This window comes from Mercenaria mercenaria, chromosome 13 (assembly GCF_021730395.1).
Source record: "Mercenaria mercenaria strain notata chromosome 13, MADL_Memer_1, whole genome shotgun sequence".
Lineage (NCBI taxonomy): Eukaryota > Metazoa > Mollusca > Bivalvia > Venerida > Veneridae > Mercenaria > Mercenaria mercenaria.
In genome coordinates, this window is record NC_069373.1 from 18,263,811 (window position 1) to 18,291,659 (window position 27,849).

The window sequence follows — 27,849 nt, forward strand, 5'->3', positions numbered from 1 at the left end:
TACGGATGCTGTTAAATCAAAATTTTCATTTACAGTGACATTTTCAATTTTACTTCGGATAAGGAACAAATTGATATCATATAAATAATAATGGTAAGTGTAGATGCACATGCAATGAAAAGATATATTAGTTCAAGTTAGCATCAAGTTATACACTCATCTTTTTGCAGAATAATATTGCGCACATTATAAGTAGTGCAATATTTCTAGATACAAAATTAATCTTTAGACTACTACCCTATAAACTTTTGAACAGTTCACAGCTGGCATAATTTTGCAATGGGTTTAGGTGAGATAATGGTTTTCTGTTTTAATTAATATCTCTCTACACTTCAAATCTCTTTAAGGGGAGCGGTGGTCTAGTGGATAAGGTGTCAGCCGCTCAATCCAGGGGTTGTGGGTTCGAGCCCCACTGGGGTCACAACCATGTCTTCTCATATGACACCAGTACTGGTTTCTCCAGAAAGCAGACTCGAGAGTGGTTCCAATAAGCTTGAAGCTTTCATCACAAACAAGCTAAAACAAACTAGTATAAACTAAATCTCTTTAGTTCACAGTTGGGATAATTTTGCAATAGGTTTAGGTAAGATAATGTTTTTCTGTTTTAATTAATATCTCTCTGTACTTCAAATCTCTTTGTACTACTTTCAGAACTGTGCTCTGGACAAGGAAAGTGTGACTGTAAAGAATTTATCCTGTTGAAGATAATGTTGGCAATTTCATCCAGCATCACTAGCTAGCCATGTTTCACCATTTATTGAAGAGTGTATTAAAGACAAATCACCTATTATATAACCTCTGGCTAATAAAACAAGAGGGCCATGATGGCCCTATATCTATATCGCTCACCTGAGTTTAGTTGCTTGCTTAAACAAATTTCTTTGCATAAGCTTCACTAACAAAAACTAGGCGAGTAGGTTATGGTAAAGATTATTCAAGATAACTATTGAAATCTGTTTTAACAATTTAAACTGGTGGCCCAAATTTCTTTGCTGTAGCTTCAATAAGAAGAAAGTAGGTCAGTAGTTCAGGGTTAAAAATATTAAAGATTAGTATTGAAATCAGTATTAAAAGTTATAAACGTGGTCCAAATTTCTATGCTGTACCTTCAAAGACAAAGTAGGTTGGTAGGTCATGACTAGGACAATTCAAGATGAATATTGAAATCTGTATCAAACAAAATACTTGTGGTCCAAATTTCTTTGCTACTGCTTCAAGAACAAAAGAAGTGCTGTCAGTGGACAGCCCGCTGACTATTCAGTGCTTGATAGTATAATTATAAGCAATGATAAACTTTACATTACATAAGCTATTCTAAGTCGAAAAGGAAGCCATAATCAGTCAAAATGCTTGATAGAGTTGCCCCTCCTTTTTACAGATGGGGTCATGATGGTAAACAAGTATGCAAATATGAAAGCAATACTCAATGGACTTGAAAATATTGGGGTGGTATGCAAACTTTAAATTAAAGTGAGGCCATAATTCAGTCAAATGCTTGATAGAGTTGCCTCCTCCTTTTTACAGACTGGGGTCATGATGGTAAACAAGTATGCAAAATATGAAAGCAATACCTCAATGGACTTTGAAAATGTTTGGGGTGGTATGCAAACTTTAACATTTATTCTAAGTCAAAAAGGGGCCATAATTCAGTCAAAATGCTTGATAGAGTTGCCTCCTACTTTTTACAGACTGGGGTCATGATGGTAAACAAGTATGCAAAATATGAAAGCAATATCTCAATGGACTTTGAAAATATTTGGGGTGGTACGCAAACTTTATTATTTGTGTGACGCTCGCGCTAACGCCGGGGCGAGTAGGACAGCTCCCCTATTCTTCGAATAGTCGAGCTAAAAAGAGACCATCCGGGCGTGGCCTATTCTGAGCAAAGTCCCCCCCCCCCCCAACCCCCGGTCATGATTTGAAAAATCTTGGTAGAAAACCACTAGAGCATAACACATACTAAATATCTAAGCTCTGGGCCTTATGGTTTAAGACAGAAATGTTTTAAAAGGTTTTTCCATGTACAAGTCTTTTTAAACCATGTGCCCTCCAGATCCCTGGGGAATAATTTGAATAATCTTGGTAAAGGACCACTAGATGATGCTATATATAAAATATCAAAGCCCTAGGCCCTGTGGTTTTGGACAAAAAGATGTTCAGAGTTTTTTTCCTATATACGTCTATATAAACCATGTGACCCCCAGGGCCGGGTCATATTTAACCGTAGGGGAATAATTTGAACAACCTTGGTAGAGGACCACTAGATGATGCTACAAACCAAATACAAAAGCCCTATGACCTGTGGTTTTGGATAAGATTTTTTAAAGTTTTTCCTTTCAGTTTCCATGGCAACCAGAATTCTGTATGGAACAGTGTTCATTCCAGGATTTTTTTAAGTGGGGTCAAAGGGCCCCATGATGGCAAAAAATTGGGGCCATTTGTAAAAAATAGGGCATGAAAGAAAAACTGATTTACATGAAAGAAAGGCTGTATTTTTAACACTTTTCTTACATGGAGTCAAGTATTATTTCCGCAGTTCGTAAAACATAATTACAAAGAGAAAATGGACACTTCACAGGTCGCTCAACACGACAAAACGAAACAAGTCATAATATTTTGCCGTTTACCGAAACTTAACCACGGAAAGTTCGACAGCCATGAATGCGGATTTACTACGGATTAATGTTTTCGCTGATTTTGGCTAAGCGGTAGGCTATTGAGTGGTCTAGCGGTCTCGAACATGTCTATTCTTTCTTGGAAATTTGTTCTCCATCGTCTGCTTTTTTTATTACGTTAGAGAAAAACGTAAAATTGGATTTCTTTTTTCTCGAATCGCGACTGTTTTTTTTTTGTGTCCGCACATTGCATAGCAACATTGAAAGCTGTATGTTGTTAGGCGACTGGAGCTGGCTACTATTTACATCGACCAATGAAAATGCGGTTACGTCAATCGGAAGAGTCGTATTCGATTCACAACTTCTGGAAGTCGGCTCATATGTAAACAGACTGTTTTCTAAAAAAGTGTGCGCCCGACGGGCGCTATAGGGCAAACTTTTATGCGCCAATACAGTAAAATACGCGCCTATGGCCCCATGGCGCGGCCTGGAATGAACACTGATGGAATTCAATTCTTTGAACAATTTTTAAAGACCATCCAAGGAACATCCCTGTGAAGTTTCATCAAAATTGGCGTGGTGGTTTAGGAGATGTTGTTTAAAGGAAAGTGTGGACGGTCGCCAGACGGACGGATGCCGGATGGTGAGCAATCACAATAGCTCATCCTGAGCAAACTTTGTGCTCAGGTGAGCTAAAAATTAAAAGTTATATGATCAATGGACTATTTCACATATATGTCAAAACCACACCAAAAAGTAACACGGAAACTAAAGAAAATCATGTACAAATTGGGTTACCAAATTCAATCCCAAAAGGTGAAGAAAAGGTCATGTATGTTGACTGATTTACAAATATTCTTCTAGATTTGGATCTATAGTCAGCATGTGAAAACCATCTTCAATTCCAAAACAAATAAAAGACATTTGTTCAGACTTGGTTTCCACTCAGGCTCAGACAGTAGTTTACCTGAAATGGCTTATAAGGTTGCAGCAAAGTCAAGTGAGTCTGTCTTCTTCTTTTTTTAATGAGCAAAGTCCACCTAAACTATTGTCCTAGGGACAGTTTTCCTTACGCACTTTCATCTTACCTGCCAAAAAATAAAATTATCCTTGATAAGCGCTTTCACAGCCGCATTACTCCATACATCTCTGTTGAGTGCTTGACATGGGAATTCTTGTACATTCTGAATATTCACCATCAGCCATTTACCCTGAGTTTTACCAGTTTCTCTTGCCTGTAACGAAGTACATTTTTTCTGTAACTACACACAACTCTACTTTTTGTGTCATTTTGATATTTAATTTAAAACAAGTTAAACTGTCTTATGGATAATTTTTGATGGGCTTTGTGTGCTTTTAAGCTTACATCTACATAATTAAAGATAATAAGGCGACTTTCCAGCTTTGATGGTGGATGAAGACCCCAGGTGCCCCTCAAAGCATTATTTCATCAAGGACAGGCACACTATGCCAGCTGAGAAATCAACACCCTTAGTGAGGTTCAAATCCACGTCTGTGAGAGGCAGGTGATTCGAAGTCGGCAACCTAGACCGCTCGACAATGGAGACCCCAGCTTTATTTAGTGATTTCATGGTGAGCAGCCTTATTCAAGACTATATGTGCAACCAGGCAGAACCGTCTGAACAACTTTGGTAGAGGACCATCCAAATCAATTCAGTGGTTTTGGAGGAGATGTCTTTTAAACATAATTGTTGTCTTTTAAACATAATTGTTGACGACGAATGCATGTTGGACACAGTGTGATCACAATAGCTCGCCATGAGCATTGCTCAGGTGAGCTAACAATATATTTACGTTAGCCAGATTTCCTTTGTAGGTCATATCAATTGGAGGTCTGAAGAGATCTTGAAGTGTTTTAGTTTTTCTCGAAGAACGAGATCCCGAGGCACCTGCCATCAGTTCTTCTTCCTGTTGGCCTGAAAAAGATCAGATAAGCAGGCAATGATCCAACTGCATAGCAATGCAACTTTCCCTGCTGATTAAACAGGTTATGAAATGGTAAAACAGTGTGTTTTTTTTGTTATCTGAAAACCACCATGTATATATTTCATTCTGTTATTTATTGATTACTTCTTTCTTGACCCATGTGCCAAGAATTTAACAAAAATAATAAAATTTAACTGAAATGATTTTGTAACTTAAGACTACAACCTCATTTCTCAGAACAATACCATTATAATATTATAATATGAGCTGCGCCATGAGAAAACCAACATAGTGGCTTTGCGACCAGCAAGGATCCAGACCAGCCTGCGCATCCGCGCAGTCTGGTCAGGATCCATGCTGTTCGCTAACAGTTTCTCCAATTCCAATAGACTTCAAAAGCGAACAGCATGGAGCCTGACCAGACTGCGCGGATGCGCAGGCTGGTCTGGATCCATGCTGGTCGCATACCCACTATGTTGGTTTTCCCATGGCACGGCTCATATGTATAATGAAGAATGAAGGGTGTGAAATTACTTCAACATGTTTGTAACTGCACATTAAAACTTATTTTAAAACAATTTCAGTTTTTTTCATCCAAAAAATCCTGAAAATTAATCTGAAGTAATTATTGGCATACTGTGAAATCATTATTATTTGTGGGGGACTAATTTTCGTGGATTTCGTGGTAGAGTCAATCCACCAAATTTAATCCCAAGAAACAAGTAAAATTCCCATTCATTTTATGATCAAAAGTTGAAATCCACGAATTCATATCCCCACGAAATTGCTGTTTTGATCCAAACCACGAAATTTCATGCCCATGAAATTAAATGATTTTACAGTATATACTGATGGACAGATCCCAATTTATCCCAATGACTTACCCTGAATTACTTCTAACCAAGGTAATCTAAAAAAAATTCTTTTGTGAGTGAACCTTCAAATAATCTTAACTCACTATGCCTTAAATATTGTATGAAATATATAAAAAGGATTTTCTTGCAAATTAAAAAAAGCTAATTATGTTGACTGACATATTAAATATTAGACTGTATTCAGGATAGTCCTTCTTCTGAAGGACCGTAATTCCAAAGTGACTGAGACGGGATGGTAATTGGATAGTCAAAATAACATGTAGCAATTTTCAGTAATTCAAGGGCAATAACTCAAGAGTGACTGAAACTATGTATCTGGTTACCAAACATGTCAGAGATACAAGATTGGTCAAGTCAGAGAGTGACACTGTCAATTCTTGCAGTTTTGAGTAATTCAAGAAACATTACTGCACTGCAAATAAGACAATCTGAATCTTTATCAAAAATTTGCTGACTAATTATGCCCATAAATATTGTGACCAAGTTTGCTGAATACTGGATAAGAACTGCTCAAGTTAGACAGCATACAACTTTTGTGGATGCGACCCAGCAGCCGTCAGTGATCTGATAAAACATCCCGTTTCAAAGGCGTATAAAAAGCAAGCTTGTAACCAAATGATACTATTTAGAACATTTTTTAAGACTTGATTGTCAAAAGATCAACAATAAAAACAAGTTAAAACATCAAAATTTGTAAAATAAAGTGCCTCCACGGCCCAGTGATTAAAGTCACTGATCTCTTGCCCCCCTTGGTTGTAGGTGTGAAACCCCTCAAAAGATGTAGAACCCTTTCATACAAGGATGCCCCAAGGCCGTTTACAGATCAAAGTTCTACTCATGTGTTCATCCACAGTGTCTTCCTCCATCACTACAAGAGATCACAGAGTGATCTTGGCGCCCCACCAATGTGCCATTTTTGAGTGTTCCAAATTTCAAGATTTATTGACTAGCTCAAGGTCAAATTTCATTTCCGTACACAACACTGTGCATGTGGTCCAAATTCGAAAGCTGTAGCTTGAGAAATGTGAAAGTAGGTCACTAGATCAATTTCAAGGACAAAGTTCTTTGTACACAAAACTATGCATGTGCATCAAGCTTGAAGGCTGTAGTTTGAGAAATTTGAAAGTATGTCACTAGGTCAATCTTAAGGTCAAAGTTTATTTCGGTACACAAAACTATGCAAGTGGTCCAAATTTGAAGGCTGTAGCTTGAGAAATGTGAAAGTAGGTCACTAGGTCAAAATCAAGGTCAAACTAGAAAATGCTTTTGTAAAAAAGAGCATGTCTCCCCCAATGCAAAGTCCTATAGGCAAGAAGTCAATAGGGGTCAGGAGCGAAAGTCAAAGAGACACTGATGGTTGGCTGCAATAGGGCTCATCTACTTGGCATGTCCAGTCATCCCGCTAAATTTCAACACTCTTGGCCTAGTGGTTCTCAAGTCACTGTTCAGGCTCTTGTGACCTTGACCTTTGATTAAGTGACCTCAAAATCAATAGGGGTCATCTACTCTGCATGTCCAATCATCCTATTAAGTTTCAACATTGTAGGTCAAGTGGTTCTCAAGTTATTTCCAAAAAATGATTTTACATGAACAGGCCACTGTGACCTTGACCTTTAATAGACTGACCCCAAAATCAATAGGGGTCATCTACTCTGCATGTTCAATCATCCTATGAAGTTTCAACATTCTGGGTCAAGTGGTTCTCAAGCTATTCATCGGAACTGGTTATCAATGTTCAGGCCCCTGTGACCTTGACCTTTAACGGAGTGACCCCAAAAACAATAGGGGTCATTTACTCTGCATGAACAATCATCCTATGAAGTTTCAACATTCTGGGTCGAGAGGTTCTCAAGCTATTGATTGGAAATGGTTTTCCACGTTCAGGCCCCTGTGGCCTTGACCTTTAACAGAGTAACCCTAAAATCGTTAGGGGTCATCTACTCTGCATGACCAATCATCCTATTAAGTTTCAACATTCTGGGTCAAGTGGTTCTCAAGTTACTGACCGGAAATGGTTTTCAATGTTCAGGCCCCTGTGACCTTGACCTTTAATGGAGTGACCCCAAAATCAATAGGGGTCATCTACTTTGCATGACCAATCATCCTATGAAGTTTCAACATTCTGGGTCAAGTGGTTCTCTAGTTATTGATCGGAAATGGTTTTCAATGTTCAGGCCCCTGTGACCTTGACCTTTGACAGAGTGACCCCAAAATCAATAGGGGTCATCTACTCTTCATGACCAATCATCCTATGAAGTTTAAACATTCTGGGTCAAGTGGTTCTCTAGTTATTGATCGGAAATGGTTTTCAATGTTCAGGCCCCTGTGACCTTGACCTTTGACAGAGTGACCCAAAATCAATAGGGGTCATATACTCTTCATGACCAATCATCCTGTGAAGTTTCAACATTCTGGGTCAAGTGGTTCTCTAGTTATTGATCGGAAATGGTTTTCAATGTTCAGGCCCCTGTGACCTTGACCTTTCACAGAGTGACCCCAAAATCAATAGGGGTCATCTACTCTTCATGATCAATCATCCTATGAAGTTTCAACATTCTGGGTCAAGTGGTTCTCTAGTTATTGATCGGAAATGGTTTTCAATGTTCAGGCCCCTGTGACCTTGACCTTTCACAGAGTGACCCCAAAATCAATAGGGGTCATCTACTCTTCATGACCAATCATCCTATGAAGTTTCAACATTCTGGGTCAAGTGGTTCTCTAGTTATTGATCGAAAATGGTTTTCAATGTTCAGGCCCCTGTGACCTTGACCTTTGACTGAGTGACCCCAAAAACAATAGGGGTCGTCTACTCCAGCAGCCCTACAACCCTATGAAGTTTGAAGGTTCTAGGTCAAATGGTTCTCCAGTTATTGCTCGGAAATGAAGTGTGACGTACGGACGGACAGACAGTGCAAAAACAATATGTCTCCTGGGGGAGACATAATTACACTTCAGAACACAAATCTATGCATGTGGTCCAAATTTAAAGCCTGTACCTTCAAAAATGTGAAAGTAGGTCACCAGGTCAATGTCACTGTCAAAGTTTGTTTCCGTACACAATCCTATGCATGTGGTCTAAATTTGAAGCCTGTAGCTACAGAAATGTGAAAGTAGGTCACTAGGTCAATCTTAAGGTCAAAGTTCATTTCGGTACACAAAACTATGCAAGTGGTCCAAATCTGAAGGCTGTAGCTCGAGAAATGTGAAAGTAGGTCACTAGGTCAAAATCAAGGTCAAATTTTATTTCGGAACACAGAACTATGCATGTGGTCCAAATTTGAAGCCTGTACCTTCAAAAATGTGAAAGTAGGTCACTAGGTCAATGTAAAGGTCAAAGTTTGTTTCGGTACACAAAACTATGCATGTGTCCAAATTTGAAGGCTGTAGCTTGAGAAATGTGAAAGTAGGTCACTAGGTCAAAATCAAGGTCAAATTTCATTTTTTGTTTGTTTGTTTGTTTTTTTTTTGTTTTGGGTTTAACGCCGTTTTTCAACAGTATTTCAGTCATGTAACGGCGGGCAGTTAACCTAACCAGTGTTCCTGGATTCTGTACCAGTACAAACCTGTTCTCCGCAAGTAACTGCCAACTTCCCCACATGAATTATCAGAGGTGGAGGACTAATGATTTCAGACACAATGTCGTTTATCAAATAGTCACGGAGAACATACGCCCCGCCCGAGGATCGAACTCGCGACCCCGCGGTCCGTAAACCAACGCTCTTACCTACTGAGCTAAGCGGGCGGGCTCAAATTTCATTTTGGAACACGAAACTATGCATGTGGTCCAAATTTGAAGGCTGTAGCTACAGAAATGTGAAAGTAGGTCACTAGGTCAAAATCAAGGTCAACTCATGTCAAGGTTCATCTTGCCACTCAAAACCATACATGTGGTCCAAATTTGAATGTTGTAGGTTATTGACAAGAAGATTTTAAAAGCTTTTCCCTATATAAGTCTATATAAACCATGTGACCCCCAGGGCGGGGCCATATTTGACCCTAGGGGGATAATTTGAACAAACTTGGTAGAGAACCACCAGATGATGCTACATTACAAATGCCAAAGCCCTAGGCCACGTGGTTTTGAACAAGAGGTTTTTAAAAGTTTTTCCCTATATAAGTCTATATAAACCATGTGACCCCCGGGGCAGGGCCATATTAGACCCCAGGGAAATAATTTGAATCATCTTGGTAGAGGACCACTAGATGATGCTTCATACCAAATATCAAAGCCCAAGGCTCTGTGGTTTTGGACAAGGAGATTTTCAAAGTTTTTCCCTATATAAATCTATGTAAATTATAGAAATAAACAAAGGGCCATAACTCACTAAAAAATTGTTGAACCAGTCTGATTTTCAGGGGGACACCACTAGGGTACCAATACATCATTCTGACAAAGTTTGGTCAAAATCCCCCTGGTAGTTTCTGAGGAGATGCGATAATGAGAAATTGTTAACGGACGGACGGACGGACGATGGACCACGGACGCAGAATGATTTGAATAGCCCACCATCTGATGATGGTGGGCTAAAAAGCTGCAGTCGCAACATGAAATTAACTGTATTGGTGATTTAGAACTCAACAAAAACAAACAAACAAAAATTATTTGGAAACATTGAATACTTCTTCTGCTTCTTCCTTTCACTGCAGCTGCAAAAGAGCATTGTGTATTTATTTGTGGTTTTGTTCTATTCCTTTTCTTTATAACAAGTATCTGAGAAATTCTTGATAAAAAAACATAGGTGAATAACAAACGAAAAAAATCTTGATGTATGATGTATATTGTCAGATCTTCAATCAAGATGTGTTTGTAAAACACGCATGCTCCCTATGACCGCCTGCCAAGATCACTATGACCTTTGTCTTTTGAGCAACTGACTGCAAAAACAATAGGTGTTATCTACTGACTACAGTCAATCATCCTAAGATGTTTGATACCAGTTGTCCAAAGCATTCTTTACATATCAATAGGAAACCAATGGTTGACAGCCACACAGGCTTTGACAAAAAATACTAGCATACTTCAGTTTAAGATGGAAACCAATTTCCAGGTCAAGCTCACCATGAACTTGCCCATGACCTTTGAACAACCAATCTCAAAATCGATAGGGGTCATCTGCCAACCAAGTTGGAAGTTTGTGTGCTGAAGAGTTCTTTAGTCATAGATTTCAGTTTCATGGTCACTGTGACCATGATCTTTGATCTACTGATGCCAAAAACATTAGGGGTCCTATACTTACCACAGGCAATCATTCTGTTAACACTGATGCCTGTAGGCCAAAGCGTTTTTCAGTTAACAATCGGAAAACATTTTCAGTCTCAAGGTCACTGTGAACTTGACCTTTGATCTACTGACCCCAAAACAATACGGATCCTCAAATTACCATAAGCAATCAACCTTACGAAGTTTAAAGCATGTAGGACTAAGCTTTCTTCAATCGGAAACAGACAGACAGACTGTCTGAATACTTTGTGCCCACCCATTACAGGTTATAAAAAAACAAGAGGGCCATGATGGCCCTATATCGCTCACCTGTTATCATTGCACTTAAGGACAAGTCTTCAAGGTCAAAAGATCATAACAGAAATCAATCAAAAGAATTATGAGAAAATATAGTTGAAATTTTCTTTTAAGTAACTTTAAAAACAAGATTTGAAAACTTTTTGTAGAGGTCCACTAGGCAATGCTACATGTCAAATATCTAAGCTCTTCTGGTTTATTTTTAGAAAATTCTGAAGATTTTTCTATGTACAATCAAGTAACCCCATGGGGCAGGGTCAATTTGACCCCAGGGGTCATGATTTGAATAAACTTTGTAAAAGTCTACTAGGCAATGCTACATGTCAAATATCTAAGATCTAGGCCTTCTGGTTTATTTTTATAATTTTTTTTAAAGGTTTTCCTATGTAAAATCAAGTGACCCCTAGGGTGGAGTCAATTTTGACCCCGGGGGACAAGGTTTGAACAAATTTTGTAGAGGTCCACTAGGCAATGCTACATGTCAAATATCTAGTCTCTAGGCCTTCTAGTTTATTTTTAGAAAATTTTTGAAGATTTTCCTATGTAAAATCAAGTGACCCCTGGGGCGGGGTCAATTTTGACCCAGGGGGTCATGATATGAACAAATTTTGTAGAGGTCCACTAGGTAATGCTACATGTGAAATATCTAAGCTCTAGGCCTTCTGGTTTATTTTTAGAAAACTTTTGAAGATTTTCCTATGTAAAGTCAAGTGACCCCTAGGGCGGGGTCAATTTTGACCCCCGGGTCATAATTTGAACAACTTTAGTAGAGGTCCACTAGGCAATGCTACATGTCAAATATCTAAGCTCTAGGGCTTCTGGTTTTTGAGAAGAAGATTTTTTTAATATTTTCCTATGTAAAATCAAGTGACCCCTGGGACGGGGTCAATTTTGACCCCGGGGGCCATGATTTGAACAAATTTTGTAGAGGTCCACTAGGCAATGCTACATGTGAAATATCTAAGCTCTAGGCCTTCTGGTTTATTGTTAGAAATTTTTTGAAGATTTTCCTATGTAAAATCAAGTGACCCCTGGGGCGGGGTCAATTTTGACCCCGGGGTCATGATTTGAACAATTTTAGTAGAGGTCCACTAGGCAATGCTACATGTCAAATATCTAAGCTCTAAGGCTTCTGGTTTTTGAGAAGAAGATTTTTGAAGATTTTCTTATGTAAAATCAAGTGACCCTGGGGCGGGGTCAATTTTGACCCCGGGTCATGATTTGAACAAAATTGGTAGAGGTCCACTAGGCAATGCTTCACACCAAATATCTAAGCTCTAGGGCTTCTGGTTTTTGAGAAGAAGATTTTTAAAGTTTTTCCTTTCGGTTGCCATGGCAACCAGTGTTCTGCATGGAATTCAATTCTTTGAACAATTTTGAAAGGGGGCCATCCAAGGAACATCCCTGTGAAGTTTCATCAAAATTGGCCTGTTGGTTTAGGAGGAGATGTCGTTTAAAGGAAAGTGTGGACGGACGACGGACGGACGGACGCCGGACGGTGAGCGATCACATTACCTCACCCTGAGCACTTTGTGCTCAGGTGAGCTAAAAAGCTGTGCCTAGTACTGCAGTGAAATAAAGGTGTGTGGATTCTCTGACTCCAGAATTCAAGCGCCATAACACTACATTGCTAAAATGAGCTGGGTAAGTCCATGATCTGTGTTTCTTCTTTTCCTCATGTAGATCTGCATTTCTGATTTACTATCACGAAACTGGTAGTGTCTGACTTCTGGTATAAATCTGTTATATATATTCATTTGTTATATTTTCCAGTCTTGAACACAATGCAAAACAAGATGTTGGTTAGAATAAATTAAGTCAATAAATGAAATGACAGGGCAACATAAAATCTTAACAGATTTTTGTAGAGTTCTGGAAATCTCTGCCACTGAAGACTGTTAACAGTACATCTGAATATCGATTTTTCCCAATTAAGACAACTTCTGATGACATTTTCCAAATACCATCGAAGTTGATGGCATTCTCAAAGAGATAATGATGAAAAAATTCTGTTCAAAATTCTACTGTGTTAATATGGGCTGTGGGATGAACTTATATACAATGTCATGGATTATAGTGTTCTTGTCAAGGGTAAAACTTTGATTCAAGCTGAGTAAACTGTCTGAAGTATTTGTTTCTGCCTAACCGTTAGCCTGCTAGCGGCAAGTCATTCTGCCTTTGCGAGTCAGTAAATTTTCAGTGAACAACCCTTCAAATATTAAATGCCCAAATTGAATGATGGACCAGTCCATTTTAGAAATTTAGCAGGCTGAAGGTTAAGTTTCAAAAGACTGTATGCCATTTACACTTTGTTCTTCTTCGGAAAGAATCAAACTCTCAAGCTGACTGAAATTTTTACCCTAAAATCTGAACATGCATTTTAAAAATGATAGTACGCTTTAAACCTTACGTGCTTCTTCCTGAAAATCTCTGAATCCATCAAACACTGATCTTGTTTTTCTCTTCCTCCCTCGAAATGTTCCTGAAAACAATCAAGATAAAACCTATTTAACACTAATTATGGACAAAGTTTTATCATTGACAATTGTAAGAAAATAACAAATAACTTAAACAGTTTATTTGCATTATTTTCATAGATTTATAATTTACAACTTACAATGAAAATCCATTCACTAGAGTACCAGGACTGACTCAAGCAATTTACATCATGTGGTCCAAGGCCATTTGCCTTAATGTAGCAACCACAGCTGATTTTTCAAAGTAGCTTAACCAGTGTTTTAATAACATATTCATATTCTGCTTAAATAATCAAACAAAGAACTTTTTAAATTTTTGAAATATCTTAAAAAATAAAAAAGTTATGAAGATTTGAAATTTCTTAAAATGTCATTTTTTCTGGAATTTTTCCTCTATATAAATAATAAGGAACTGATTCGCAGTGGCGGACCGTTAAAACTCCTATGTTTACATTAATGTTTGGTGTTCCACTCATTTTAAATGATAAGTAGCTGAAATTTGGCATACTTATGGTATTTTTCCTGTAGAATACATTTCTGGTGTCTGTTTTGGCATAAGGTGTATAGTTGCCTTTATATTTCACTTACAATGAGACATGGTTACGATTTTTTTTTTTCTAATTGTTATAGCTCGACTCCAACACTGTCCAAGTTCAAGTATGTTACCATATTCTCACTGTTTTTTTCATAAGACATACAAGACATAATGTATAGGACTAGGATTCTAAAATAAAGCATATAAAAACTAAATCTATCATTTTAATTAAGAAATTTAATGTATCAGATATTCCAGCGGACTGGCAAATTGGCTTAGACCGGTCATGACTCCAGATGTAATTCTGAAATACATAGTGTATACTGTATCAGTATATGACTATACATTTTAAATTATTATACATATACTTTTCAGATGATTTCCTAAACAAAAATAATACATAATAAGCATTAGACACGTGCCATGTATGAACAATACTATTGAATTGATATTTTCATTTTTTCGTACCCGTTAGGTACGAACAGGTTGAGTACGAAACGCGTATGAAAAATCGTCCTTTTATGCATTGAAATTGCGTAAGTAATAACAATTATTAACAGACTTTAATTGGAAATAAAAACAATATTTTGGAACATTCACTTCTGGGGGCAATTCGTGACTCTTTTCCTTAAATAAGAAAATAATTCATAACGAAAGTGAAATTCCGGTCAGCTGTTCGTCAGCGTTGTTTCGACATTGAATTTTCTCAATAAATATTACTTCTGCTTCGTAGTTTCAGTCAAATATTAATATTTTTTACAGACATACATATTTTCCAAATAAAAACCGGTGGAAATAGGTCTTTTTACATGATTTTCGAGCCGAATCAATCGATTTACCGCATTGACCTAATTGATCAATTTTCCAACATGGCGGACCGCCGAGTGAAAAAAAAATGGAAGCGGGGAGTTTGAATTTTAAATGAAAATGCGGCATACTTGTAATAGGTTCCGAAACATGATTTTGGTATCAAATTAATTGTTAGGGTTTGTATCTATTAAAAATAAATGTTAATTCAGCGAATATGGTATATTTGGGCGTATTTTTCACGTCAACTTTACGGAACGATTTCTCCGGTTTGGGGGGTCGTATGCAAATTTAAGACACACCTACGTGTAGGTCGTCCAATCGGCTGTCTTCTGATACAAGTCATATGAATATTAATGAGCACTACGCGACCCGCGTTTGCATTTGAAAGGAGTACATATAGGAGAGATCGTGTTTGTATACAAATTCTATTTTTAGAACTGATAAGACAGTGATCGGGTGGGCAGAAGCCGACCGTCCATGTTTTTTGTAAACAGTGATGTTTTTCTAACGGTCTAAACTTTCTTAAAACACAAATTACATAAATAATTTTTTGATCAATGGAAAGGTTATAAAACAAGCAATTTATTGATTACTTTTAATTGTTATTTCGAAATAAAATGGATTAATTATGAACGCTTAACTTACACTGTTTTTCTAAAGGTTGTGAAAATCACTACGCCGCTTTTAAAATTATATGTCATTTAAAACGGTTATTCATTGAAAAAAGATATTTGGATACAAAAATATGAAGATTGTTAGTATTTCAAATCTTTTTGAATTTTGAAAATCCATAAATGAGCAAAAAAGTTATTAAAAATTAAAAATTCTGATTCAGTACGCAAACGGTGTTAAAATCATTTGTTTTGCCAACCACCAGATAAACAGATGTTAACGCGTGACGTCACGGCGATCTCTCCTATTGCCCGCGGCGAGTAATAAAGCAATTAACAACAAACTGTCAATAAACAGTGGTCAGATTAACTAATTACTGGGGCATCTGGAATGACTGTAAATCAGATTTATGAATGTTTTATACTGTTAGAAAGATAATTTTATCACCTTTTAAATGGTAGTTTTTATGTTTTTGTAGCATGACAAAAAAAGATTTTATGGGGAAAAAAGTACACTAACCCCTAGAAATCACCAGAATTCCAGCTGATAAGCCATTGATTTCTTTATCAGCTGTGGTTGCTACTTAATGTGCTTTGCAATCCTGATTACTACCCAAACCCATAGGAAAGTGTTCAAAAATTCCAAATCTAGAACTAATATGGCTAAGCTGCACCAAACAGGGTTAATAAAGTTGAAAGTGTTAACATTTCCCTAGAACTTCTTACCCTCAACTTTCTTCTGAGTCTTGTAGAAAAAAAAAGAGTTACCAACAAAGGAGAGTTTTAAACACAATAGACATATAATTTGTCTATACCATCTCTGTTTTATAATCATTAACAGCAACACTTTAAATTTTGAAACACAAAATAGACCTACAATGTTCCTACCTCACCTACCCTACAGACATATTTTGGAGACATTACCCTAAATTTTCATTAGTTCTTACCATATGAAGGGGTATCATCCACCAAGGTTTCTTGTATCTGTGGAATAGGTGCTCTCACTTCATCGCTGTAGTATAAACAACATCCTTTATTACAATGATTATTCTTCAAGAATTTTGTTTCAAATTATTTAATTCAAATTAATTGGCAAAGAATAATACTTTAACTCCTCAACATGTGCTATACTACATACTTCTTTTATTTCTATGGCTCAGCAACCAATGCGTACAATGGTATTTACCTTTACTAATTGTTATCCTTGAAATTAACATGCTCATACATTATTTCAAACAACAAGAGCTGTCTGTTGACAGTGCGCTCGACTATTCGAAGCATTGATGTAAGTATGGGGTCAAAATATTACCAGAGATTTTCAGACAAAAAAAGGAAAATAGATAAGACAAACAATGTACCTGTATTTGTGGAACTGGACAAGTCTTGCACTATATGGCAATGTGTAATGATATTGTAGTGATCTTGCAGAAGTACTAAATAATTATGGTAAATATCTCTGACATATTTACATACCCTCCACTACAGATGGAGATCATGATGATGAACAAGTGTTCAAAGGTTAAAAGCCACATTTCAAATAGTTATGATAAAATCATAAAAATGTGGACGTGTACGAAAACTGAACCACTTTACAAGTCCAAAAAGGGCCAGAATTCAACCAAAGTACCTGACAGAGTTATGTACTCTTGCCTACAGTTAGAGACTGTTATAGTAAACAAGTGATAAAAGTTTCAATACCATATATTATGTCAAACAGTTTACAAAAAATATGTGAAATATATGAAAGATCCCAAATGATACTTCTCTGAAAATCATGTACTGCTCTTTATTGTTGCTAAACTGTATTACAATGTCTCATCAAATCACCATGTTACATTTTTTGGCAACCAAAAATTGGGTTCATGCAAGAAACAGCAGGGCTCGACCATAAGGACTGCAGTGGATTGCGGGCAGGTAAAAAATCATACTCAGTGGCCTGTCAGGCAAGTGAAACAAGTGAAAATTCATGTACTACTGTTTTTGTTGCTATACTGCATTACAAAATCACATTACCAGGTTACATCTTGGCAACCAAAAATTGCATATGGGCAAGTAAAAATATAATTGAACTTGCTCTTTGGGCAAGTGCCCTGCAGTGTTAAAGCTGAGCCCTGAATAGAACAGTTGAAGTTCCTCTATGTGCAAAGGCTCTACAGAGTTCAAGTCAAGCCCTGAAATCCCAACAAACATGTAAAATTCTCATTCATATTATGATCATTGCTGTTAGGCCAAAATCACAGAATTCCATGCCCATGAAATTTAATGATTTTACAGTATCTTGAAAAAAAAATTGAGACTTACTCTGTATCTGATGTGGCTGTAGCACCGCCACCTTCCATATGCATGTTAATGGCCAATTCCAGGTTACCTCCACATGCTTCTAACAACTGTCTACCCACAGCTACATCAGCTCCTACAACATAACATGTCTGGCTTACACTGATTTATCAGAAAATGTGATATTTTTCCTAAACAACATTTTATGTTCTAATATCATAAGTAAGATTTTTCAGTCAAATTTTGTCTCAAAAGAAAAATCAATGCACCTGCAAGCTGAGTGTTGATTTTAATAAACAGTTTTCAAATACATCACAATTTCAGCTAAGATGCTATGTTTGTAACTTCCTAGAGGTTTAACAGCCTAACTGAGCTATCATACAGTGATTCATTTTGAAATCTGAAGATACAAGTCCATGGGACTCGAATATTTTGAAACAATGAGTCCCAGCCAGTGAGTAATGAGTCAAAAAGGGACTCAATATAAAAATTATATATCATGAAACAGCAAGTCCCAAATTTGAATTGTTTGCTTTTTCACATCCTTTACATTGTATATTGGTTGACTGATTAATTGATTTAATAGGTTTTACATCCTATATATCTGCACCAGAACTGAACTAAACAGGATGAGGAGAAAAAAAAAACTGTTAAAAGTTGTATTTTGAAAGTTTCTGTTCTTTGCAGCTTTGTTCATAATGTTTATTTTTATGTTGTCAGTACAGATTGTGCAGTACATATAATCTTCACTTTCGTCATAGTATAACCACGAATTAAGAGTGAGCCATTTAGAAACAAATTTTCTTTTTTTCTTATCTTGATTTTCCGACGTGCTCGCAGCCGCTGCTTCATTTTCTATTGAAATGCTCACTTCTTCAGTACCCGACGATTCACTCAAAGTTAGACCAAAAAAAAAAACGGAAAGTTTTTGCTGTTTGGGATCTAACTTCTGCTGTTTTTTCAACGGCATCGTCAGATTGTTGAAATATTTTGGCCGAAATATCCGGGTACTTTGGAAACAATACTCCCAAACATAAAATAAATGACCGTCACCGATTGGTTAAAAAAATCACTATTGTCTAATCAGAATATGCTTTACAAATCGAACGGTGATAAGGTAGTTTTGACGCATGAAAATTATCCACGACATCCGTTCTACTTTTTAAACCATTAGAGGAAGTAAACAAAGGTACACATTATGTCAGTGAAATTGTTTGCGTCCCGCGGCTGCAGACATTTCAAATTAATGCGTCCCCGGTGAAAAATATGCGTCTTTGACGCAGGACGCACGGCAAAATGAATCACTGATCATAGCTAATATTTTACTGTTCAGTACCTTGCCTGATAAAATGGAACTTATTTATCCATGATATCATCCAAGAGCGAGCTGCATCATGAAAACAAGAGGGCCATGATGGTCCTATATCGCTAACCAGAGTTGATCTGGCCTACTGACCTAGTTTTTGACCCCACATGAGCCAGTTTCGAATTTAATCTAGAGATCATCAAGACAAACATTCTGACCAAGTTTCATAAAGATTGAGTCACAACTGTTGCCTTTAGAGTGTCCACAAACTTTTCCTTTGATTTGACCATGTGACCTAGTTTTTGACCCCAAATGACCCAGATTTGAACTTGACCTAGAGATCATCAAGACAAACATTCTCACCAAAGTTCATAAAGATTGAGCCACAAATGAAGATGTAGAGAACTAAACTAAAGACATACAATGATAAATTATTTCAAACAGCTTATCATTCACAGCAACATTTGCTAATTTGTGTGTATTGTTCAAAATCCTTGACTTGAATAGTTTACTAGATTATCTCAATTAATGGGCCAGTGTCAGCAATGACAGAAAAGCTAAATGAATGTTTGATTTTGATGTTTCACTGGTCAGTTTACATTAAGATTAAATATCAGGAATGCTAGTATCAACACTGAATTTTTCATAAGATTGATTCTAATATGGATGGACAAAATATGGTTAATATTAATTTGTAACCATCAAAACATGTAAGTTCATATTTCTTCTTCAACTGCCCATTGTTTACATTTGCTAGTGAATCATTGAAAGGGAGCTATTTTTAGCTGACAGCCAGCCTAGAGTAGCGTTATTTGATAGGCTCCTCCTACAAAATTTACTACCAGGGCAGTAAAAGTTGGGGCTTCAGAATGAGTAAAAGTATCTAGAGAACACAGTACCATGCAGACAACAACAGTGCATGTGTTGCCAACTTCATATTTATGGTTTTACAACTTCAACTTTTTACTATAATAGTATTTTAGACTGGAACCAATTACCACGAAGTATTCATAATACAAAGAGTAAATATGATTTTTAAAAGGAAGTTAAAAAAAACCCATCTGATTTTAAATATGAAGTTGGCTGAGGATTCCAGTTACATCTTTTTTTAAATTATATTATAGTCAAATGTACATGTAGATTTTATGTGATATATGATTTTTATTGTGATAACATTGTTTGTGTAATATATGCATGTCAAGTGTTGACAACATACTTGTGCAGTAATACTGCACAAATGGTAATTTTTATAAAGGACGTTGTTGGAAATAAGCCGTAAGGCATTTACAGGTTATCCTGTGTTTTATACATGTCACAATAGTGCACTAGTCACCAAAATATGTCTGTGATATCTAAACTGTGTTATAACATGTGTTATTGAATGGTGTAGTATTTGTTGTGTCAATATGATGTATAAATTTACACGAATAAAGGTCACCGGTATTGAAAAAGAGTTATCTGCCCTTGAAAACAGCATTTTTGCAGAAGTGCAGATAACTCTTCTTCGATACTGTTGACCTATGATTTTTATTGCATACTTTTGTTTCTTAGATGATTGTCCTTAAATATCCAAAGTTTGAAGAAATTCTATTATTGGGAAAAATCACCCCCTGAATTCTAGCATATGTCCTTAACAACTTTTTCATTGGATTTTCAAAATTAAAACAGTCTTGAAATACTTAAAATTTTTGTATTTTGTATTTAAAAGGGGGATATTTGCAGGGAGTTATTTTGCATTAAGGAAAAACACATAAAAACTGTAGAAGTTGCAATATTTGCCTGTTTATATCGCATTTTTGCTGGAAAATATATCTGAGATTATGTACTATGACATAGTAAAAAATGCCCGCTGTCACTCTCTCGCGCAAGCGATTTTTTTCCTTCTTTATAAAGTACCCCTAAAAGGACCTTTTCCCAATTGAAAAATGCAATCTTTTTTCCCAATTATCATCCAAAAATTCCCCAAATGACCAAATTAAGTTTGCATTTTGATGATTGCAGAAATAAAACTTGGTTACATTGACATTCACCATTATTTAACCATTTAAACAGTTTGTTTGATGCTATTTACATGGAATTAAAGGAAAAAGCATTCTAAATGATGTTATTAATTAACTATAAAAATTCCCAATCTGAGTAAAAACACTGCTATTTTCCCCAATTTATCCGGTACCGGACCTTTTCCCAAAAGGGAAAAAAAAATTACTGGCTGCGCGCTAAAATCTCTTGAGACTACAAGCAAAACAAAAAAGATGGCGGAGTTAGGACAGGGGTGCAGTTAGGACCTCTGACGATACTTTAGTCAGATTGACTGAAATAATGAAACGGATTGATGATAAACAAGTAAAACAGAATTAAAACAGGGATCGAATTGAGCGGTCGCCAACTCGAGAAATTCGAGTAAGAATAAAAAAATGCGAGTAGAAAATCATGGCACTGGAATATTTTCGTGATCAAGTTCGAAAATTGGGGAATTTGCTCAAACTGTCCTTTTCCCATTAAAAACTCCTTTAGGGCAGTTAATTTACTGATAATCACGTGACTGCTTGTAGACGCTTGTCGTTTTATACACAAGTAATTTTCGGATATCTATAAGTAAGCGTCTATGCAATATTTGTTTTCTTTTTGGTCTGTAAGGCGTAAAAAAAAAATATGTATGTTTCCGGTGACCCGACCGACCCTAATTTTAGCCCCCGACCCTAAACTTTTTTTCGGACGAAAATTTGCGGGTACGAAAAAAATTATATGCTCTCATTTAGGAACATCGGATCGATGTACATTCACCGGGCTTTTTGAACAAGTCCACCCGCCGACAGGCAGTTTCTTGTGAAGGATCTGACAGTTCTATATTCACCTCCATCGTACATTGAACTGTGAAAATTCTGGATAGGACGAGTCAAAGAATATTTATTTTTATAGCTCTTTGGACGAGTGGACTTCGCTGTATACTCGACCGATCGGGCGAGTGGTTTTAACGTCGTAACTTTACCAAATTCAGAAATTATATCACGAAAAAATACCTGGATTGACTGGAATTAACCCGCGAATCATAAGGATAACAAAACGTCATGCCGGTAATTTTCCATTCCACGAGCACGTGCGACCTATCGTAATATCTAATCTCGCCGTTACTTTTGTTTATCAACACGAACACAAAAAACGCGCGTGGTGCATTCATTTTTTAATATAATCGCTTCAAATTTTCAACACCGCTTAAGAAGTAATACAGTTTAAATTCTATAATAATTTTAATAAGACATTGACAAAAATGTAGGCAAAATTCTATAAAAACGGCCGAATTTTCAAGTAATCACTTGTAACATTTCAAACAGCGCGATCTTAATTACTTATTTCTTTCTTAAAGTAAATAAATGCTACATAATATGGTCATAAAATTCAGACTTTTGAACAGAAAGTATAAAAACAGAATTAAAAAATCTTAAATAATGAAAAAGCGGCAGCAATTTAAATACATGGAGTAAAACGATTTTTCGCAAACAGATTTCTGTTAGCGCAGCAGAATAGGTTACGTGACCTCGTGAATGTAAATAGAAATGTGGCTTTAGAATAACGCAGTATGATGTTGTTGCGGTTTTTAATTAAGTTTTACATGAATCTTTTAGTACAAGTATTATTTTTGACACGACACTTTGTAAGATATTCTTCTCTAACAATAATGTAAATTCTTCGAGGGCAAACAGGTCACAGAGGTCATTCGTGATGTTGTACATTCGCTTTTAAAAAAAAATAAAGAAGAAACTTTTTTATTGATTTCTTCTCAACAATTTAAAGAAGCGAGGCGGTACGATCAAACAGTGATGTTTCACATGGCGCAAAAACATGACTTAATGCCATGACAATCTCGGGCAACTATACCGCTTTGATCTTCTCTTCAGATGCCATGATACCGACACACTTCTATTAGCTCTTTGGACGGTGTTAATTAATGATGAAAACAAGGCCAGTTACTTAGCTTATAAACTGATTAATTTCAGATAATTGTTTTTTTTTCCGCTTTCACAAAGGGTGTGTGGATGATGATTATGTCCATATTTTGGGGACACTTTTCAAAATAATTATTTTCGGGAAATAAGTCTTGAGAAAATGAAAATACCGTATTTTCCCGTATTAACGCCCCCGGGGGCATTACATTTTCCAAAGAGGGGGCGTTTATTTGAGGTAAAAAAATAAAAAATGAAAATGTTTACAAAACTTAAAAACATCGTTCAAACTAGCTGTAAAGTGTTTCTGTGTTGTTTAATCCCCCTAAAACGTAATTATTTGGCATCCAATTTAATGCAGTGTGTCTTTTATGCATTTAAATACGGTACCTCGTGTATTCCATGTCTGGCTTTTTGACACGCTCGCGACACTACACATTACGTCATGACCCAAACAGCTGTGTACTCCAATAACATTTTCCATAGTACATGCGGGTAGCTAATAGCGCAATACACAATGTCAATGGTTTGACACGCTGCTGTGCCTGCTTTTAAATTAAAAGTTCTTAAAACTGCCGAAGAAAAGGGTATATCGTAAACACATTGCTGCAAGTATGTTTAAAGTCGGCAGGAAGCGTGTGCGCGAGTGGTGTAAAAACAAATCAAAAATGTATTTACCGTTTAATTTTCTGTTACGTACCGTACTTAGTACAAATGTTTTGGACTTACGGTACATGGACTGTTTAAAAGTGTGTTTAATTTTTAATACATTGGACTTCAGTACTGTAAATTACTTATTATGTGGACTTATAAAAATGAGGTAGGTGATTTTTCCCCGTTCTTGTTAACTTTTTTTCCCCTCCAAAATGGGTGGGGGGCGTTAATTAGAGGGGGGGCCTTAATTCGGGAAAATACGGTAACTAAATATTTTATGCTGTCCTAATAGTTTAGGAAAATACGGGAGGGGATAGACTTTAATTATTATTACTATCGTTGCAGTTATTTTGGAGAGCAACTGGCTGGTGCTGCTGACAAAAATACAGGAAAGAAAAATAAAAATGTCTGCTGTAAAAAAGAAGTTTAAGAAGAACAAATATGCCACCTTAAAAAGGAAATGTAGGGTACAAGAGAATAGTATTTGTCTACTGAGTGTTACATTTGAAATTTACTTATTGTATAATACTCCTTTCATAAAAGTGACAATATTAAACACGTCAATTATAAGGGCAAGTGACTGTTCACTAATGGCAAGCAGATTTTAGTGGTTAGTAGTCCTGCAGGGCAGGTGGTGTGGAAAAAAAATTACACCCCTGCCTTGACATAAAAAATCATGAGTTTAAGCTAGGCTTGAACCAATGGAATCCCAAAGGTGCATCTGTTGAAATATTCTGACGGCATGTATTTAAAAATTTGACTAAAAGCCAAAGGGTATATAAAAAGCAGTGTATTTAAAGTGTATAGCATCTGCCATCTAGTAAAGACATAATTATATGTATTGGTAAGACAACAGGCAAAAGCAAAGACAAGGGAATTCCACTACTGTAAAGATGTGTATTCTAAAAAAAAAAAAAAAAGAAAAAAAAAAAAAAATCGACCTACCTACCCTATTTTTTTCTGGCATGTCACAGGAAACATACATATTTTTTTTTTGGCCTAATTTGCAAAGTTCTGCGGAAATGGAGTGGAAAATAACATGTTTCTTGGTGCAAAAAGGCCCGCAGAGACCGAAAATGCTAGCAACATTAGAGGCAGTGACCTGAGAAAAACTTAAAACTTCAACGTCCAGCCAAAAGTCCAAAGAATCGTTGAGTAGATTCTACATTGGTTCATATAATATTCATACTTTCAAAACAAGGAAGTCCCTGGCATGTTGGGCCATGAACTTTTACATGAAACCAAACAACAACAAAACAACTTAATAAATTCAGCACTGAAACAGCTTTTAAATAACTGCCAGTGGAACCAATTATTTTGCTAGTGGAAATAAATGGCACTAGCAATTTGCTAGTGGGAAAAAAAGTTAAATCTGATCCCTGTAAGTAAGGCAGGTTTGCTTTCCGTGTAGTTATGTGTATGATCAAAGTCAAAATACACCGGTAATACCCTTGCTAGACACATTCTTTGAAGGCAGTGGCTAGAGAACCGGAATCGGTTCCCTAGACTGCGAACTTATTCGTACGGAACCGGTTCTCTAAGCAAAATACCGTGCATAGGCTAGGGAACCGGACTTTTATTTCTATGCATAATGCTGCCACTTTGTTTCTTGGTAAGTGTCAGAAATCCACTTTGTTTCTTGGTAAGTGTCATGCATATTATTATCTTAATTAATTTTACCATGCACTTGCATTTTTTTTCTGCGTTTACTGTCTCCAAAAGTGTACTCACCGCATATATAACGTGTCTGCCGTATTGGAATGATAATTATAAACTAGTATGTGAATGCGTGAAAACTACTTCAGTTTTTAAATGTTATTAAATGTTGCTTTAAACTTGTACTATATTTAAATTATTTAAATATACAATAATATTGGTTTGTATTTGCGTCATTACATGTTTATAGATGAACAAATTAATTTAATTGCCCTTAAAAATTCATACAGATTCTTTAATCACTTTAAATACTTGTTTGTATCGGCATTTCACGTTCAAAGATATGTAATCAATACTAATTACTGGTACTAATGATAAACCCGAACAGAAAATGAGGTTTTTAACCTGTAACTTTTTTATTTCTGCAATTTGTAATCAATGGTTGGTATCAAAATAAAGCTTAACATTTGCTGAAAACTTTACATAATTCAAATTTATATTTAGTTAGCAAACTCACACGAAGTGAGGCCCTGAAAGGGGTTAGTAAAATGGGGACTGTAAGCAGGCTGACTGATGATAAATTCGAACACTTTGTCATTTACAAAATTTTCTTCGTAGTATTATATTGAAACTTTCCCCAAAAAGCTGCAACAATCATTCCTGATCAAGTAATGAAAAGTGACCCAATGTCAGGCCTTCATGTGGCGACAGTGAGCATGCGCAAAAAACACCCTCTTCCCCCGTAATTTTGGATAAATATTTTTTATACAGATAAATGTAAGTCATTTATTTATACAGAATATTTACCAATTTTGTTTTTATTTACACCAGTTAATGTTGTAAATGGAAACTATTAGATAGTGTATTCAATTTTATAAATAACCGATTGCAATCAAATATTTCCAAGGTGGTCAACTTTATCATCTGTCCGGGTTTATCATCAGTACCAGTAACAGAAATTACTTAATTTGTTTTAATCATTTCTTTTATTGTCTTACACCTTTTAAGTTTAAATTTCAAGTTTATTTCGGCTCCAGTGTCGACGATTTCGCATTCATTCGTACTAGTTTATTCTATCATTTCACTTGACTTGATATGGCGGACAGTATTCGGCGAGTACACTTCTGGAGACACAGTAAACACAAATAAATAAAAGGGCATAGCCTGCTGAAATAGTAACATTAATTAACTTATTAAGATAAGAACATGCACATGATACTTAGGCTAAAAAAAAATATGTGTGGTTCAGGTAAAATTGGTAAAAAAAATAGGGTAGGTAGGTAGGCTTTTTTTTTTTTTTTTTTTTTTTTTTTCCCCTTCGACGCCAGTTGGTACAGACATAGTTGGTCACAATTCTGTGAGATATGCACATGGAAAGCATCTCAACAATATATGCAATTCTAAGTGGCATTCTGTTATACATAGGCTACTACATGGCCAGTTTTCGAGTTGTCTGATTATGAATTTCCATAAATACATCTCCGACGAGGGACAAGTGAAGCATTGCCTTCATAATGCGTTTCTAGTCGCCGTGAATACATTTTTCCACTGTCACGGTGAGAACACTAGCCGCTTCCATGTTGAAATCGTAATCGATAAGACGCTTGCATTGATTCGTATATTTTCGTACTCAATATTTTTCGTACCAGGTTAAAAACCACAAAAAAACTATAAAAAAGTGTTAGGGTCGGCGATGAAAAAATTGGGTCGGTCGGGTTACCTGAACCACACATATTTTTTTTTTTAGCCTTACCAAAAGAAACGAAGAAAATTTCGCCAGTTTTATGCATAGAAATAAAATTCCGGTTCCCTAGCCTATACACGGTACTTTGGCTACAGAACCGGTTCCGGACGAAAAAGTTTGCTGTCTAGGGAACCGATTCCGGTTCGCTAGCCACTGCCTTCTTTGAAAAGAGTAAAATAACAGAAGCTTTCAAATTTATTATGTCCGTGGAAAACTGACATATATGCAAAGAATTGAGCTGGTGCGTCTTAAAGCTGGACTATGTACATACACCTTTATATGATATTTAATCACCTCAGAGACGTAATGCCCTTGGGCTTAAACAAAATTATGAAGATAATGGAAGAGAACATCCGAAAATGAAATTATCCGAAGAATGTTTGAATACGTTTTCTTCCCGTATATCATTTCGACGAATCGTTTCAAAATGGGTTTAGAACATTGTGATAAGATTGTGTACAAAAGGAAGGATATATTTTACCTGTTACAGAACAGAACTGAGCAAGCACAGACTCTATTTTATTCCTTGTTTTGTCCATTTCGACTGTTCGCGCAATGGACCAGACCGAGGCTGTCGAATGAATTTGAGTTACCTGCCTTCTCAAAGAGCTTTTTTCTGTATTCCCGCACCGTACCGTACGTCTATTTTTCTTAGTACTAGATAAAAAGAAAAACGGTTATGTTTGAAGAAAGTGCAAGAACTAACATACTGTAAATAGGTTCACATATATCCATCTTAAATGACAAATTTCAAAAAGTATTTACCCTAGTAACAGCACAAGAAAGTACCAGACAAAGGAGTGAGAGTTTTTTTTGAATTGCTTTGCTGTAAGAGTTATAATTTAATTGGTCAGGATATTACTCAACATGACTGAGCAGTTAC

The 27,849-nt window shown here is 36.3% G+C and overlaps 1 protein-coding gene across 4 annotated transcripts in view; it reads right to left on the minus strand.

Annotated features, from left to right (window-relative positions):
• The window catches only part of LOC123529532 (UBX domain-containing protein 7-like), a 38,825-nt gene extending 11,249 nt beyond the window's left edge, over positions 1 to 27,576 (minus strand). For 2 of the 4 annotated variants that reach the window (XM_045309901.2, XM_045309899.2), the window contains exons 1-6: positions 27,448 to 27,544; positions 17,690 to 17,801; positions 16,336 to 16,400; positions 13,366 to 13,437; positions 4,431 to 4,552; positions 3,704 to 3,850 (exon numbers count right to left, since the gene is read on the minus strand). In XM_045309901.2, coding sequence (XP_045165836.2) covers positions 3,704 to 3,850; positions 4,431 to 4,552; positions 13,366 to 13,437; positions 16,336 to 16,400; positions 17,690 to 17,801; positions 27,448 to 27,505 — 576 coding nt within the window. In that variant the 5' untranslated portion in view covers positions 27,506 to 27,544. Of the gene's footprint in view, positions 1 to 3,703; positions 3,851 to 4,430; positions 4,553 to 10,057; positions 10,085 to 13,365; positions 13,438 to 16,335; positions 16,401 to 17,689; positions 17,802 to 27,447 lie in introns of all 4 variants that reach the window. The other 2 variants (XM_045309897.2, XM_045309898.2) reach the window with 2 other exon arrangements.
• Between the last annotated feature and the right edge of the window lie 273 nt (positions 27,577 to 27,849).